The 18,266-nt window shown below is 42.9% G+C and overlaps 1 protein-coding gene across 1 annotated transcript; it reads right to left on the minus strand.

The window, feature by feature from the left end:
* Window positions 1-36: 36 nt before the first annotated feature.
* Window positions 37-16,209, minus strand: LOC129865777 (excitatory amino acid transporter 3-like). The gene is made up of 12 exons (XM_055938785.1): window positions 15,731-16,209; window positions 6,775-6,915; window positions 6,496-6,588; window positions 6,281-6,395; window positions 5,998-6,040; window positions 5,183-5,293; window positions 4,589-4,773; window positions 3,358-3,465; window positions 2,714-2,836; window positions 2,425-2,619; window positions 1,958-2,092; window positions 37-1,622 (listed from the first exon to the last, which is right to left on the minus strand). The coding sequence occupies exons 1-12, from the start codon at window positions 15,813-15,815 to the stop codon at window positions 1,388-1,390; spliced, it is 1,569 nt and encodes a 522-aa protein (XP_055794760.1). The 5' UTR covers window positions 15,816-16,209; the 3' UTR covers window positions 37-1,387.
* Window positions 16,210-18,266: the final 2,057 nt, after the last annotated feature.

Consider the following 18,266-nt stretch of genomic DNA (forward strand, 5'->3'; position numbering starts at 1 on the left):
CTCTGACAAACAAACATGAAGCTTTTAAAGTTAGCGTTCGTTATCAGAAAGCCTTTATTGTCAAGACCATCCTTATTAAAAAGTTATCCATCCTCTTTAGCAATTCATTATGAAAATATTTCACAGTATTCAATTAAATTCATAACTCAAACCTCGTTAGTGTGCCCATCAACTCTACTTTCTTAAAGGCTATTGGTCACTTGAAAAAGACTTTCAGCAGGTTCATTACAAGTTTCCCACTGTATTTATTTGTAATGCAATAAAATTACATGGATGAATGATATAAAGTTAATGAATTAATGAATAAGATGTTTGGCACATATTGTAAAGCTTAAGAACATTAACTTTCACCAACAAATATACTTGACTATGTAAAGAACAATCTCAGCTAAAACGCCACACATACAAACCAATTATATATATATATTTATTTGAACTTGCTTTCGCTTTCAGGCCCATGGGGAAGGGGTGGTATGGGGGTCTCTGGATGTTGTTGGGGGATGGGGGGCGACTCTGGGAATGGGTTGGTGGGGGGCTGATAGACAACCTCTGTTGCTGGGTGAGATGGGAAGGGATGGGAGGCTAAGGGGGACTAGGGGGGAATGGGTTGGGGTTGTCTTTGTATGGATTTCTTTGTTTTTTGTATCTGACCCCCCCAGAACAAAAATGGACAAAATGAAATAAAAAGTCGCACAAAAAATAATTCTGAATTCTGATCTTCTGAAGAGCAAACAAAGTCTGTTTGAATCTTTGCAATACACAGTGTATTGAACATCAAGAATATAGTTATTTCATCTTCCATGCTCTTTTTCACAATACATATACACAGCTCAGGCCGGCGATATATTATTTCAGTTACACACACGCACTGTGTTTCAAAAGCTCTGGCTCTTGTAGTCACCTTTGTTCACTCTATGTAAAAACAATAGCAAAAGTATTGATTCATTCAAAAGTGACTGTGTACATTGTCGGCACTATGTCAACATAACAATGGAAGCTCTTTTGGTAAAAGAGAGCATGGGTTCATCCCAAAGGGCACCTCATTCTCTACATAGGCCCTGGTCTAAAGTAGTGCACTATTTAAGCAATAGGGTGTCATTTCAGATACAGCCCAGCTCATTTTAAGGGCTGCTGAGGATTTCCACTTGTGGTTAAAAAACATACTGATCATTTTGGACAGTGCTGGAAAGAGAATCAAGAAAGAACAGATGGTGGTGGCTGATATTGCTACAGGTGTAGGATCTTAATTTGAGTCAGTGTGCTACAGCAGGAAAATAATCCTCCTGCATCAACAGGAAATGTTGGTCACAGATCTAGAACCAGGCTACAAACAGAACCAGGCTAAACATCTAGCAGCATTGGCACTTCTTTGCTCCCCCCCTTCCTCCTAAAACTGGGAGGTCTCGGTGAAGGAGATGGCGTCAGTTTTGTCGACGGTGAAGCCGCCGTTGACGTAGGACTTCTTCTCACACTCCTCGTTGTCCAGCGTGGTCCCCAGGGCGAAGGGGTTAGTCACGTCCGAGGTGCCGTCCATCCTATCCAGCTCCCGCCTGGACAGCTTCTGAACGATGCCAGCTCCGTAGGCATCTCCCAGCACGTTGATCATGGTGCGGAAGCGGTCTCTGAAATGGCGAGTGAACATTGATAATCAGTTAAAGATACTGTAGACTTTGCAATACGACGTCATCCTACACTGCGGGTCAACTTCCAGTTTACAGTCATCAACAACAACAAAACGTAACCTGCCAAGACCGTCCCTCCTGGGCATTGTTTAAGGGATGGCACAAATTGGGAAGAGAATGTAGTGGTAGTCTTGGCAGATTTATGTTTTTGTTGTCTCTACTGTGTATGGTGATGTTATATTGCTGAGTCTACCTTTAAAACGTCACACCATTGGATTAATCACTCAAACAATATTTTCTCTTGACAATATTTCACTCAACAAGGTATTACTCACAGCAGCCAATCCACAGCAATAATTAAAGTGACATCATTTGCCGGTAGTCCAACCGCAGTCAGCACAATCACCATGGTAACAAAACCAGCGTTAGGCACACCGGCGGCTCCGATGCTGGCTACTGTTGCTGTTACACTAAAATCAGAGGAAACAGTAAGTTACCATCATTACAATTTTAATTATTTTAAATTATTAGGTCAGTAACTTGATACATGATAATAACATACATACTGCCATGACATATTTCAACTGATTATGATTGAGTTTCCAGTGTGAAGTCTGTTTTGTCACGCACAAATACATTTTTCCTTACATCACTCAGTGGCGTACCCATTCTGAGCAGCGGAAGTCTGAGACCGCCAAAGACTTTCCGTCTGATTAGAAATATGCCATGACACTTTCACCTGCCCAAAATGAGTACATCCGAATACACAATCTCCTGTCAACCCAAGGTGTTGGGGACTTGCCTGATGGTGACAATCTGACCCACGTCAAGAGCATAGTCGTTGAGCTGGGCAATGAAGATGGCAGCGACCGCCTCGTAGAGAGCTGTACCGTCCATGTTGATGGTGGCGCCCACGGGCAACACGAAGCGGGTGATCCTCTTGTCGATCCGGAGGTTCTCTTCGGCACAGCGGAAGGTGACAGGCAGGGTGGCAGAGCTAGAGGGAGGTAGCATTTAGGTTAAAAGAAGGATGGATGGATGATTGGACAGGTAGGTGGATAATTGGACGGATGGATGTGACCGAGGCTTACCTGGAAGAGATCATGAGAGCAGTGACCAGTGCCTGAGCCATCCCCAAGGCAAAGGTATACGGGTTCTTCCTCACAATGACAAAGTAGATCAGCGGCAAAAAAACAGTAGCGTGGATAGCTAGGCTGAGGAGAAAAGTAAAACATTACAAAAAAGTGTTTGATTTTGACTCGTTGTAAGAAATAGCTGACTAATCCCTGGGGGTTAACTGGGGACTAAAACTTCTCCAGGTTATAATAACAGAATAAACAGGCTGGGTATCAAAAGGCACCCTATTCCCTTTATAGTCCACGACTCTTTGACCACGGCACATAGGCCTCTGGCCAACAGTAGTGCACTATATAGGAAACAGAGTGCTATTTAGGACACACACGGACAGCGTTCCCCCTCACTAGACTCTGGAGAATCATTTTCCTGTTGACACAGAAGCATGATTCTGTCCAGGAAATTTATGGTTGGACAGGTGTTCGCAAAAGGCCTCATTACCGCACTTGCAGGTTGAGCAGTTTTAAATGTCCTTGGTTCTTATCTGTGCCAGGACAGAGATGACATTTTACAGTATCTTTGCAAGAATACTGGACCCTAATCCCGGGTATAAATCTACCAATGTTGTGGAGAGAGAAAGAGAATCCTGGTTTAGGCTCACCCACTCAACACTGTCACCATGTACATTCCCAACTTCCTGAAGACCTCCCAGTCTTCTACCTCGATGATCTTGGCAGCGATGAGGAAGAGTATTCCCACTGGCATATAGCTGTAATAATAACAATAGTTATGTTAATGCTATCAACATTTCCACCATCATCTCCACCATTGGAATAGCATTGAATTCTACAGTACATTCATATAATTGCATAGAAAATAGTTAATGTGAATTACAAGATTCTAAACATTTGTAGTGTAGCTAAGTGAGATGGAGGGTGAATTTTAAGATTTAAAAAATTGTATTCGTAAAGAGCCTGTAGACTACACTGTACTTATGCCGCGTTCAAATGCTAGTCGAAACTAGAAAACACTGATTGTAGTTATACGCGTGCCGTGTTCAACCAGTTAGCAAGTCGGAAATGTCCAAGTTCCGACTAGCACGTGAACTCAGCAATACATACAATATGATAATCTGGACCAGCCTGTAGTTACATACCACATGATCATCTGGACTAGCCTCATGGTGGCCTGTAGTTAAATACCACATGATCATCTGGACTAGCCTCATGGTGGCCTGTAATTACATACCACATGATAATCTGAACTAGCCTCATGGTGGCCTGTAGTTACATACCACATGATCATCTGGACTAGCCTCATGGTGGCCTGTAGTTACATACCACATGATAATATGAACTAGCCTCATGGTGGCCTGTAGTTACATACCACATGATCATCTGGACTAGCCTCATGGTGGCCTGTAGTTACATACCACATGATAATCTGAACTAGCCTCATGGTGGCCTGTAGTTACATACCATATGATAATCTGAACTAGCCTCATGGTGGCCTGTAGTTACATACCACATGATAATCTGAACTAGCCTCATGGTGGCCTGTAGTTACATACCACATGATAATCTGAACTAGCCTCATGGTGGCCTGTAGTTACATACCACATGATAATCTGAACTAGCCTCATGGTGGCCTGTAGTTACATACCACATGATAATCTGAACTAGCCTCATGGTGGCCTGTAGTTACATACCACATGATAATCTGAACTAGCCTCATGGTGGCCTGTAGTTACATACCACATGATAATCTGAACTAGCCTCATGGTGGCCTGTAGTTACATACCACATGATAATCTGAACTAGCCTCATGGTGGCCTGTAGTTACATACCACATGATAATCTGAACTAGCCTCATGGTGGCCTGTAGTTACATACCACATGATAATCTGAACTAGCCTCATGGTGGCCTCGTTTAAAGCATCAAAGAACTCCAGCAGAATGCGTCCCCTTTCACCCATCTTGCCAATGACGAGGCCAAACGCCACACAGAACACGATGAGGCCCAGCACGTTGAGCCCATCAGAATATGACCCGACTATTATATAGTCCTTGGTGATGTTCTACAGAGAGGAGAAATAAGGAAGCAAATAGAAAAATAGAAATGGATTTTGGTCAAAACATCCACAGGTGAAGTACTGTGTTTCAGTGGGCCGACAGCCATTTTCTTATGCTTTTTCCTCAGATCACAACATATTGACCCCTGTCCACACAGTGGCATTATAATGTTCTACAAGTTGATCTGTGGTCATCACACTCGATGTGGGTAGCCAGGTGTAGACGCACCAAGGCACATCTAAAAAAAAGACTGAAATGGACACATTTTCATACCACAAAAGATTGTGATTGGATAGATAGACTGATGAACTCTAAACAAGTAAGAAAAGAAGACCGGGCTTGCCAGCTTCGACCCTATCAAATCACAGCTCTTGACACACAGGCGGATAAACATATGGAAACAGTAACACCTACCTCTGGGGGGAAAATGGTTGCCATGACAGTGGTAGAGAGAGGAGGGAACATTGTGGTTGTAGTGTTCCTCTTCACTTTAGAGGGTTCCAACTCTTTGCGCGTTGTCTTGTACTGGTTGAATTGAAATAGTAACATTTGACATGGTTATATTTGAATGTAGATCATGTTTTCTCCTCAAAGAGCATTGAGTGGCTGCTGCAAACATACTGACTCAACTCCAGCTCACTTTAATAATGGAAATGGATGGGAATTGATCAAAAATGTATCACTAGCCACTTTAAACAATGCCACTTAATATAATGTATATGTATATACTGTACTCTATATCATCTACTGCATCTTGCCATCTTTATGTAATACATGTATCACTAGCCACTTTAAACTATGCCACTTTTATGTTTACATACCCTACATTACTCATCTCATATGTATATACTGTACTCGATACCATCTACTGCATCTTGCCTATGCCGTTCTGTACCATCACTCATTCATATATCTTTATGTACATATTCTTTATCCCTTTACACTTGTGTGTATAAGGTAGTAATTGTGGAATTGTTAGGTTAGATTACTCGTTGGTTATTACTGCATTGTCAGAACTAGAAGCACAAGCGTTTCGCTACACTCGCATTAACATCTGCTAACCATGTGAATGTGACAAATACAATTTGATTTGATTTGTATAGCCTGCCCCCAGATTTGTTTGTGCCGTCTTGACAATTCTCATAAGAGTTGACAAGGCAGCACAAACAGATCTGGGACCAGGCTAGTGACCGTAAGCTTGAATGTACAAATCAGACAATGACTCTTACCTGTTGGAAACAAGCCTGCACTATGTTTTCAGGAAACATGTTTCTGTGGATCGAATAAGACAAATGTGGAAATGCCAACAATGTGAGCCAAATGTGGAAACGTTATTAACTGCATCTCTGACTGATGTAGAATGGGCCTTTTATAGAAATTCTATCAAATTAAATATCATATTCATTTATTTAACTGCTAAATTGGTTCGGTTCGGCCACCCCTCCCCTCCCTCAAACTAACTTTGCCACTGCTGCTGAAAATAATTACAGGGGAAACACTGGAAGCCGTCACCTGACAAGATCCAGTAGTGTGTCGGCAGTGTTGACGTTTTGTGTGTTCTCTGTCCTGTCGATGTTTTCTGCCTCCTGAGAGACACCAGGTTTGATGGCTATCACCAATGCAATACCTGAAAAACATGTTCACCATCATTCAATAGTCAAATGTCATTCTTCATAACAAATGGGGGAACAGCTGAAAGGGAGTGAGACCAGGCGCTTTTAACTCACCCAAAATGACTGCAATGATGGTGGTGGTTAAGTAATAAACCACAGCCCTCAAACCTATCTTTCCGGAAACATCCGAATCCAGGGCGGCCACTCCTGTGAACACAAACAAGACCTGTTCACGCAAAGGAAGCATGTCTGTCAACAAGTCCTCTCAATGACTAGGACTATGTTAGTTGTCTTTGACTAAGATATCTGTACGCATTCTGACGGCCCCCTTCATTAAACAAAGTGCAGAGTGACTGAAATAGAGCTGTTGAGATACAATTCATCCCAAGTTACCTGTTATCATGCTGGAGATGATGAGGGGCAGGATGACCAGCTTGAGCATCCGCATCAGGATATCTCCCGGGAATCCAAAATACTGCTTATCGAGGTGGGAAAGGGAAGCATAGTCCCTAACCAACACCCCAAGGCCTATCCCTGAGAGAGAGAGAGAGAGAGAGAGAGAGAGAGAGAGAGAGAGAGAGAGAGAGAGAGAGAGAGAGAGAGAGAGAGAGAGATGAATAAGGTTAGTTTACGAAGGTTAGTTCAGTACAAGGTTTGTTCAATACATCACAAGTTTAGTTCCCAGTTCCCACACTACCCATTCACTGAATATGAAGCATTTTCACTGTGGAAATGTAGTGGGAGAGAGGGAGATATAATGATGACAAAAGGAACAACATTGGTGTTCGACCTGCATGCCATGTCAAATTAAAATGTAAGCGTCGCTATTATTTAAGAGCTGCCAAGTAGGATACCACAGTATTATGACTATATGACTTTCTCGTTTTTAGTTTATGGGCAAGGTGTTACATAACTTTAGCTTAGCTTGGCACAGGGTTTCATGACAGGGGTTTAAGGTTATGACATTGAGAAATACACTGTATGTAACGTTTATGGGGTGGAGAGGTGGGGGGTTCGCCCATAAACGTCACATACAGTGTATTTCGTGTATTTCGCTGATCCACTTCCATCCTCCCCACCCTGTGTGTTATCAACCACTACAAGCCATTAATTTTACTGAGTTACACTTCATATAAGGAAATCAGTCAATTGAAATATATTCATTATGCCCTAATCTATTGATTTCTCATGACTGGGCAGGGGCGAAGCCATGGGTTGGAGGCGCGCGGTGTTAAGAAGCAGTGCGGCTTGGTTGGGTTGTGCTTCGGAGGACGTATGGCTTTCGACCCTCCCGAGCCCGTACGGGAGTTGTAGCGATGAGACAAGATAGTAATTACTAGCGATTGGATACCACGAAAAGTGGGGGTAAAAAAATAATAATAAAAGAAAAGTTGCTAATTAGCTAAACGTATAAAGTTGTCCGTGATGAGATTTTAAAATAGCTCAAACATATAACGCAAAAGTCTAGCAACCTAAAGGTTGCGAGTTCTTATCTCATCACAGACAACTTTAGAATTTTATCGCATTATACGCCCATCCTTCCACCGCCCCGACCAACCACCCTCCTTTCGTTTTCGGAAAAGGAAATTACAAAATGCTCATTTAAAATACCACGCACCCACTAGGGGTCAAAAGGTTTTTGGCGCTCCAACAATAGGGTACGGGTACTGTTTTCTGTGGAGTGGAATTACAGTACCATTCGACAGCAATTACAGCAATTATTTTACTGTTAATAATACAAATAATTACCATTAGTTTTCCATTACAGTGTGACATCTGATGGCAGAACTATGTGTCTGTTTAAGGCATTACATGGCAAACCAACCAAATTACAGACTGACAGAGTGCCCATCTCAGTATGTAATCCAAATGACTCCCTGTGGTCACTCAAGATTCCATGACACTTTCTAAAGAATAGAGGTGTTAAAGTAATATTCTGCAATTTTGAGGATGAAATCCATTAACAATCAAGGTTCAATCAGAACACTCAATCTTAGGCGAAGAAGGTGCTAATGAACATTGTTCTGTGCCTCTGTGTTCAGTTTCTTCCAAATGTAATGTTTTTTTTATTGTGAGCTTCCATAGTTTCCTGGTCGATGTAGAGCTCAGAAAAATGTGGTTGGTGACAGTACGTCGTGACAACTTTACTGTCACCAAACACACAAAGGTGTGTAGTACACATTTCGTCGAAAGTGACTTTGTTGAGGGAAAAATTGGGGGGGCGACAATACCTAAAAAGAGGTGTTGTTCATACTGTCTTCGCGTGGAACTGGCACATTCAAAAGAGACCTGGTGTTTGGGAAAGAAGACTGAAACCTCCTTCTCCGACTGAGGGGGATGAAGAACAAGGTGCGCTGCCTATGGACTGTGCCGTCTCTGATCCGGTCCAGACCCATGATTACTGTGCAGTCCCTGAACCCACAGCCCTGGACATGGCCCTAATGGCAAACCATGAGCACGTAAGAGAAATTGAGGAGCTTCGAGCCAAGCTGGAGAAACTGACCACCCAACGCGGCTTTGGTCTACAGCGATTTGCTGGTTCTGACGAGGATATACGTTTTAACACAAGGTACAGTAATTATTTATTATTATCCAGCATTACTATTGTTTATTATTTACTATTAATTATATTATCCCAAAGTCCATCTTACCTTTAAGTACATGTTCATTGTTATTTAAAACCAGGCTAGCATACCCAGCAGCATACCACCCTGCATACCACTGCTGGCTTGCTTCTGAAGCTAAGCAGGGTTGGTCCTGGTCAGTCCCTGGATGGGAGACCAGATGCTGCTGGAAGTGGTGTTGGAGGGCCAGTAGGAGGCACTCTTTCCTCTGGTCTAAAAAATATCCCAATGCCCCAGGGCAGTGATTGGGGACACTGCCCTGTGTAGGGTGCCGTCTTTTGGATGGGACGTTAAACGGGTGTCCTGACTCTCTGAGGTCATTAAAGATCCCATGGCACTTATCGTAAGAGTAGGGGCTTAACCCCGGTGTCCTGGCTAAATTCCCAATCTGGCCCTCAAACCATCATGGTCACCTAATAATCCCCAGTTTACAATTGGCTCATTCATCCCCCTCCTCTCCCCTGTAACTATTCCCCAGGTCGTTGCTGCAAATGAGAACGTGTTCTCAGTCAAAATAACGGTAAAATAAATAAATAAAAATATATTAGCCTAAGTAGGCACATTGGATGTATATTGTCTTTACCTTCGTTTTCAGTTAACCCCCAAAAATGCTCCCAGGTCGTTGCTTCAAATAAGATTTGGTTCTTAGTCCACTTTCCAGGTTAAATAACGGAACATTTAAAACAAATTCGCTGCTGTGAATTACAGTACAAACTGCAGTAACAAGAAAGCAGGCCATAGCAGCTAGGTCATGTCTAGTGCTAGGGCTTAAAGATGGGAAATAACAGTAATGAGCTTTTTTGGTATTCAAATACTCTGGGTCCATCTTTAGATTTGCAAGCTACACCCACCTGATGGCCTTCTGGCACTTAATTGAGCGGGCAGCAGAGACCAAGTTTATAAGTATCACAAGCACCAATCCATCTGAAACAAGTGTTACTCGAAGAAAACCGGTAAGGGACAACTTCATTAAATACTTAAGAGTTTATTATTTGATCTTACTGTAATTGTTAAACATTATTTACTTTTTGTTATGGACCGAATATAAGGACTATTGTACTAAAATGGATTTCTTTACATTCAGACAATGCCATCAATCGACGAGTTCTTCTCATTTATGACTCATCTGTTGCTGGGTCTGAAGCAGAAGGATTTAGCCCATCAGATCAGCATCAACCAATTGACGTTGAGCCAGATTATCATCTCTTGGGCCAACTTCCTCTACTGTCTGCTTGGATCAGCAAGGATATGGATCCCCAAGAAAACCATCAAAGCCCACCTACCACCTGAGTTCAAGGACTATCCAGACACCCAGGTAGTGGTCGACTGCACTGAACTCCACTGCCAGACACCATCTTCACTACTACTGCAGAGTGAGGTGTTTTCTTCCTACAAGTCAAACTGTACCTTTAAAGGCATGTTGGGAATGTCACCACATGGAGCTGTCACTTTTGTGTCATCGTTGTATGCTGGATCTGTGAGTAACAAGGAGATCTTCAAGTAGTCTGGAATTATTCCCTTACTCACCCCTGACATGGCCATTATGGTGGATAAGGGCTTTCTCGTAGATGACATTGTTCCGTGCAAGGTCTACCAGCCAGCCTTTCTGTCAAGACGCACACAAATGCCAGCGCATGAGGTTAGGGAGACCCAATCCATTGCCAGGCTGAGAGTGCACGTTGAAAGAATGATCCGCAGAGTAAAGGAGCACAAGCTGTTTGACACAGTCATCCCCCTGACCATCTCAGGCAGCATCAACCAATTATTTGCAGTGGTGTGCCTGTTGGTCAACTATCAAAACGGACCTTTGGTCAGAGCATGGGCCAAACCAGTGTAAATGAACATGTGTTTATTTGCTAGCAGCATGTATCAATCATTTGTGTTGTAGTGAATATCAGTTTGTGTGAAGCTTGTATTGGCTTTAATTAGGCAATGAGTAACAGGGGTGGGGGAAATAAATCAAATAAACACAGAATAACCAGAATGCAAGATTGAATAATGCTAGAGATGTGTAATTGATTAACTAAACTGTTGAACATTTGCTGAAATACATTTTTTTAAACAAATCTATTCTACTGTAGATTTCTTCACAAGAACATCAATACTTATTTTTCATAAAACCACTAAACTTGGCACCCATGCAGGGGTTCCATTCAGGTGCGATAGACACTTCTGCAAGTAGTGGTAAACATAAAAGTGGTCAACCTTCTCTCTTATAGTTTTTGAAACCTGTAGATCTTTATAAATCCTTTCAACTAGGATGTCCTCCTGTGCACAGATGACAAAGTAACACCAGCTACAACCTGTGAGAAGGATTTGACCTTGCACCTGCCAGTAGTAAGCATGAGATCTCTTCAACTTCAGCTCTCCATTCTGTATCTTCAGGTAAGGGCAGTCAACATAACTTGGTACATTTGGGCACTTGACCTCTAAGAGTCCAAAGTGTAGTCTCACACTGGGATCAAATATGATTCCATCTGGAGAGGATCCTAACCACGGAGCATCTGGGTGCACGACGAAGCCACACGGAAAGAAGTTAACATTCTTCAGTGTGCAATACTCCTGTACAGCCTCTGGCTCCATGGCAAGCCCCCTCTTCATCTCCATGGTCTGCATACCAGATCCCTTGAACATCCGCTCAGCTAGGTGGTCTGAGGTGAGGTCTCTCCCCGGACATGGCAAACTTTTCGGAAACAAGAGGATGTTATTCTCATTTTCCTGAGCTGATGCCATTCCGGGCTGCTGCTCTGCTCCCTTGTAGCAACCTGGACTTTGTGTGACATCTCATAGGTTGTCTCTAATGCCTTGAGGTGGAACTGCTCCTGATGGCTAAGGACGTAAGCACACTGGAAAGACTGAAGCCTGTAGCCATCTAATGGAAGTATTGGTGGAGAAGGGGCATCGGCAATCTTCACAATTTCACGGGTCTTTGGCTGTGGAAGCTGATAGGACAGAACACTGTCGGCTTGTACTGGCCCAAAGGCAGACTCAACCAGGGGCACGTCAGCTGACATTTCCATTGTTGTCACAAGAGGGGCAGCAAGTGGAGAAAAGTTGGCATACGTTTCTGAGATGCGGAGAAGGTCCATGTCAGGCATGTATCCATTGAGTGCTTTGTAGAGAGCACTTCTGCAAAACATTTTAAAACCTTAACTTCAGGTTGGAGAGATTACTATGACAAAGACTCATGTAACTTTTCCAGAAACAGCACAAGCCCAAAAGTTCAAATAAAATGCATTAAAATGTACAGATTTATAGATTATACATTTCCCCCCAGTCTTTGTCCCAAACATTTGTCATTACATCGTAAAGACGCCACTGTTTAGGCTTATCATCTGGATACAAAAACAATCACAAGAAAATGTTTTCTAAAATGTTTCCATTCTAGGAACCTCCAACGTACCTTATTCCATCAGCACACGAGTTAGTTGGTTTACGGAACTCTATCCCATCAAACAGACCTGGTTTCACACCCTAATTAACAAGGATTTACTGTTACATAGGCTGAATACTTTTCAGGTGCATTTTTTTATGGATATTGATAGACTCACAAGTGTTCTTGGCTTGTGCCAATTCTGTTCTGTGTCTGTGCAGCTGTGAACTAAATGGTGGTGCAGTAGGAATGTTTAGTTGAGAGTAGTGCGCTGTCTGGTAAAGAAGGGCCACCAGATGATTGCACATAGCACTTCCTGCAACACAGGAGCAGTGGCTTTGGACAACTATCACTGGTACGGAGTGCTTTAACCTGTTAAGTGGGCAATTCTAAATTGGGATTGGGACCCATCATTAATATCTATCTACTGATAAGATTAAACGTTGACACTGTCTCCAACACATTTTGACCATGATGACAGTGTCTCACAGGAGATGTTTAACAAGGTCCCTAGTAGCTATCTATAACCTTTCCCTACTCTCATGCTGTGGGGCTTTTCACTCTTCCTCATGGACCTGTGACAGGCAGCCCTCACGGTGATCTCCCCTGTCAATGTATCTTTGTTAGATACTGTGTAGAAGACACGAATAACAATTATTTTTTAGCTAGCATGCATAACTTAACCAAGCTAACGAAAATACACACATTCTCAGGTAGATTCTGTCAACGTTACATCATTTTACGAAGTAACTAGCGACTACAGTTAATAGTTAAATTAGCTAGCTAATGATTGTAGCTAGCTAACGTTATATCTGTCACTGACTTGGTACTCATAGTTGTCTATGTAGGTTCCTATATACATCTTTAACCCCTTTTCATTCTTGCTAGATGGAGTCTCGGAGGCTGATTTAACAATTCGATGTACATCATTAATATTAATTTGAGGCAAGTCCTGAAGACACCTAGTAAAAAAACGGCGACATAGTGGTAGTAACGTTATATCGTCGATAACATCTAGACTGACCGGAAATTGCCACACCGGTAGAAAGTATGTTTAGAAAGTTCGATCATGGAATGTGCATAAGGGCTATTGGCTCTACTAACTCTCCTCTCCATGGCAACTGTTACAATGTTATTGTAAATTACTGTTTTTTTCCAAGAAAGTAAAATAAAAATAGGAATAGGTTATCTATTTGGCCAGGTTTACATGTTTACATTCTGAAAAACCCACTGGCTACACACTGGTTGAATCAACGTTGTTCCCACATAATTTCAATGAAATTACATTGAACCAACGTGGAATAGACGTTGAATTGACATATGTGCACAGTGGGTAACTTCATAAGCAGAAATTGCATTATCCTTGTGGAGGGCCCTTCAAAGGCACCATTTATCATTTAATGGTTTGACAGCCTTTAAAACACAATACTGCCACTGAGCCAAAGTCCATTTAGTCCATAAAATCATAAATGTCCAACCAAGCAAGCACAACAAAATAGTTACAGGGCAGGACAATTCAGTGACGGGCCCTAAATGTTAGTGGGCTGTTTTTTTCCAAAACAACGGGTCGCAGGCAGCGTCAGAAGGCAGTGTGAAATTGTGCAATATGGGGAGCAGGACCAAGTATGGGAAACCCTGCTATATGGAATCCTTGGTACATCCCTACCTTAAACCCTAAACTTAACACCTAACCTAACCAAGGATTCAAAATTGCAAGGACTGATGCAGAATAACTGACTGACTGGACTGAAGGAGCCAGTGGAGTGGGTCAGTTCAATCTAGTTCCGTTTGACTGGGGCAGTGAGACAGGCTCAGGGAGACAGCACAGCATACAACAGTGCAGGGAACCCTGTCTCTGTAGGAGAGTGGGCATCAGCGTAGCAGTGGCAGAGACTGCTGTGCACATCAATATAATGAACAGTCACACAGAAACACACATTATGACCAGCCACAGTCACACACACACACTGCCATGGGTTGTGCCATGGGGGAGATCGTTGTGGGCTATACTCGGCCTTGTCTCAGGATGGTAAGTTGGTGGTTGAAGATATCCCTCTAGTGGTGTGGGGGCTGTGCTTTGGCAAAGTGGGTGGGGTTATATTCTGCCTGTTTGGCCCTGTCCGGGGGTATCATCGGATGGGGCCACAGTGTCTCCTGACCCCTCCTGTCTCAGCCTCCAGAATTTATGCTGCAGTAGTTTATGTGTCGGAGGGCTAGGGTCAGTCTGTTATATCTGGAGTACTTCTCCTGTCTTATCCGGTGTCCTGTGTGAATTTAAGTAAATTTAAGTGAATTTAAGTATGCTCTCTCTCTTTCTCTCTCTCGGAGGACCTGGGCCCTAGGACCATGCCTCAGGACTACCTGGCATGATGCTGTCCCCAGTCCACCTGGCCGTGCTGCTGCTCCAGTTTCAACTGTTCTGCCTGCGGCTATGGAACCATGACCTGTTCACCAGACGTGCTGTTTTCAACTCTCTAGAGACAGCAGGAGCAGTAGAGATGCTATGAAAAGCCAACTGACATTTACTCCTGAGGTTCTGACTTGTTGCACCCTCAACAGCTACTGTGATTATTATTATTTGACCATGCTGGTCATTTATGAACATTTGAATATCTTGGCCATGTTCTGTTACAATCTCCACCCGGCACAGCCAGAAGAGGACTGGCCACCCCTCATAGCCTGGTTCCTCTCTAGGTTTCGGCCTTTCTAGGGAGTTTTTCCTAGCCACCGTGCTTCTACACCTGCATTGCTTGCTGTTTGGGGTTTTAGGCTGGGTTTCTGTACAGCACTTTGAGATATCAGCTGATGTAAGAAGGGCTATATAAATACATTTTATTTGTTCTGTTCGCATCCATCTTTGAACATCCTCACAGCTGCATGCACACAGGTGCACACACACACACGCAGCATGCACAAGGCAACATTATGCACACACAACAAATACACCCATGCATGCACATTACTACTCCCATAGGGTTTGGCCGGGCTAGGCCGTCATTGTATATAAGAATTTGTTCTTAACTGACTTGCCTAGTTAAATAAAGTTTTTTTTTTTTTTTTTTCCAATTCTCATCAGCCAGTCCCCCAGCCCTACACATCTTTATAGGACCAAGACAGGCTTCTGGATAACTCTAAGCCTGGACTGCAGCAATGGAAAACATCAGGAGAAATTAAAAATGTGTCAAAATAGACAAAAAGGAGAGAGGGAGTAGGGAAAGGGTGCACTGACAGAGCAAGGAGAGAGAGCGGAGACAGACAGGCAGCTACGCGGGAGTGTGTGACATCAAGCAGGGCTTCTTCACACTAAGCCGAGCGCAGACAATAGGGTTAGGGGGGCTTCACTTTCACTTACCTAACAGCACTGACACAATGGTCGCAATCAGCAACCAGTTCCTCTTCAGTAAGCCTTTGAGGTCCCAGCCCCTGTGTTCTTTCATCTTGTCCACTGGTGGCTGTTTCCTTTAGCACCCACAATAGATGGCACGATGGAAGTCAGACACAAAAGGATCCACGTATCGGGCGGCCAGCTGACAGATGTAAGCAGGCAGTAGAGGCTAGTAGCTGTATACGCTCCAGCTATAACTACCTAAACAGAAAATGCAGCTCTCCTGCCTGGCCGTCAGTTGTTTCTGATGGAGAGGGAGAAGAACGCCTCCTGCGTGTGACGCTCTGTGTGTGTGTGTGTGTGTGAGGCAGAAAGTATGTGTGACAGAGAATGAGATCGATCAGCAGGTTTTTACCCGTAGGGTTACCTCCAACCCACCGCCATTCCACACACACACCCCGTCCCTCCCACAGACACACGAAGGCTCCATTCCCAGAATACACTGCCACCTACTGTGTCTTTAGACACCTAATCATTACTCTATCTAACACCAAAAGGCATTCTACAAGAATATATATCAAAAGACCTATAGCTAAAAATAAAATGACAAATTAACAGTTCTTTACAATTACCAAGCTCATTATTTTACGATAAAAATAAACATTCTGTATTTCACAGGTAGATATACTGTATACTGAAGAATGTTTAGAAATTGGTTATGTTCTAAATGTTTAATTAGAACAGCATTAACTAATCCAAATTACAGTTAATTTTATACAGAATTCTTAGATGTTCAATATATTACATTTAATCATTCCAAAATTAATTATTAGAACTATAATATTTATAAAATCTATCAACAAAACTGATTAAAAAAACATAGAATGCATGTATTAATATCCTCCCCATATAAACCTGGGTGCTAGTCTGTCCATTGTGGGGCTGTTGTGGAGTATGCTCTATTCGACTGAGTATCCTCCCCGCGGCACTATGGGAGAATCTGCTGCCTCCGATGCCTTCAGAGGAGTGATTTTCTGAGGAGGCGTTAGGCGACTGGTTGCCTGTGATCTTCACTTCAGTGGGGTCAGGGCAGCGGAGGGCCGGAGTATCAGTGAGGGTCTGGACAGTAGATGGTCTTCCATGGGTCTGGACTGTGGAGGGGCTGTTTGCGGGGGTCTTCTCCCCTGCTGCGGTGTCCGTCAGGGACTTTTGTCAACATCTGCAGAACAAGCAACCATATCACACATAAAAGCAATCAATATGAATCCACAATAACAAATACGAATAGCCGACAGTCAGCGGAGAGACCAGGTGCATTATTGCGCATGAAAGAATAGTGAAGACATGCAGCTCCCCTGTTGTTCTATTACGGACAATACAATTATCCTACCTAGAATAGCCTATAACACCACAATGCAATGAATCATTGCATTATTGTTTTCAAGCGAGTTTCAACATAGCCCAAATATTTATCATTTATATTTGAAAATGTATGATATTTTATGTGTCAGAAACACAACCAGTCACAATGTTTTCCTCTGATTAGGCTACCTCAAAAGTACCTTGTAGGCATGCGCACGTTTGTCCAAAAATATAATTCCAGCGACCTCAAAATGGCTTGACGTTAAAAAGGTTGGATGGAAACCTGGTTATGTGAGTAACTTTGCAAGTAATGTTGGATAAAAAAAATGTCACGACAACATGGGAAATCATGCAATTTATTAGGCTACAGGTTAAATAAGTTCGGATGAACTTCAGAGGGTGGTGAAAGTGCAAGGCGATGAGCTTGATGCTCCTTTCAATAAAAATTGAGGGTCTTATTCTGGTGCGCGAATTGAATGTGAGACTGTGTTGCAGCGTGCCATGAGGATCTATGCCTGGCGGACGTTTGACAAATTATCTCATCATGTAGTATGCTATACCCGCACAGTATCTGCAAATTGTTGGCTAGAGCGCACGTGCCAATATCAGAGTGGGCATATTCGTTATACCTACGCAACATTTATAGTGACATAACTATCAGCTTAGCATTGATAATGCGATGGAAACCCATTTAACTTGTATTTTTTATTCGGTACATGGGAATTTAATCGCAACAGTTATGTCTATATGCACAATATATTTTATGCACATACTTTTATCCCCAACAAGTCAATTTGATGGAAACACATCTCTGTTGAGAAAATGGCCAATACAACATACAGAGATATAGCCAGACGCATGTTTCGAAACACAAAAAAAGAAAAACCGATTGCAAGTCGGACTGCGAATCGCAGAACAATGTTTCAACGTCAAGAACACGTCGCTCTACAAAGCACAACGGCCCGGAGAGCTCTGCAGGTAGTCAGCACCGTAGACAGCAGTACCCAAGCAGAGATTCATCGAAACATTAACATTCATCGCAGCACATGACATGCTCATTTAGCCGACAAATAGGCCGACATTCAAAGATAAAGTAGGTCTACAACTACAAAACTGGCACAGCGTAGGCAGTATCACACACACATACCGCCTGCCTATAGGTGCAGAGAGGTGATGATAAAGAGGGCCTGTAATAACATTG

This window comes from Salvelinus fontinalis, chromosome 11, assembly GCF_029448725.1.
Source record: "Salvelinus fontinalis isolate EN_2023a chromosome 11, ASM2944872v1, whole genome shotgun sequence".
In the NCBI taxonomy this organism is placed as follows: domain Eukaryota; kingdom Metazoa; phylum Chordata; class Actinopteri; order Salmoniformes; family Salmonidae; genus Salvelinus; species Salvelinus fontinalis.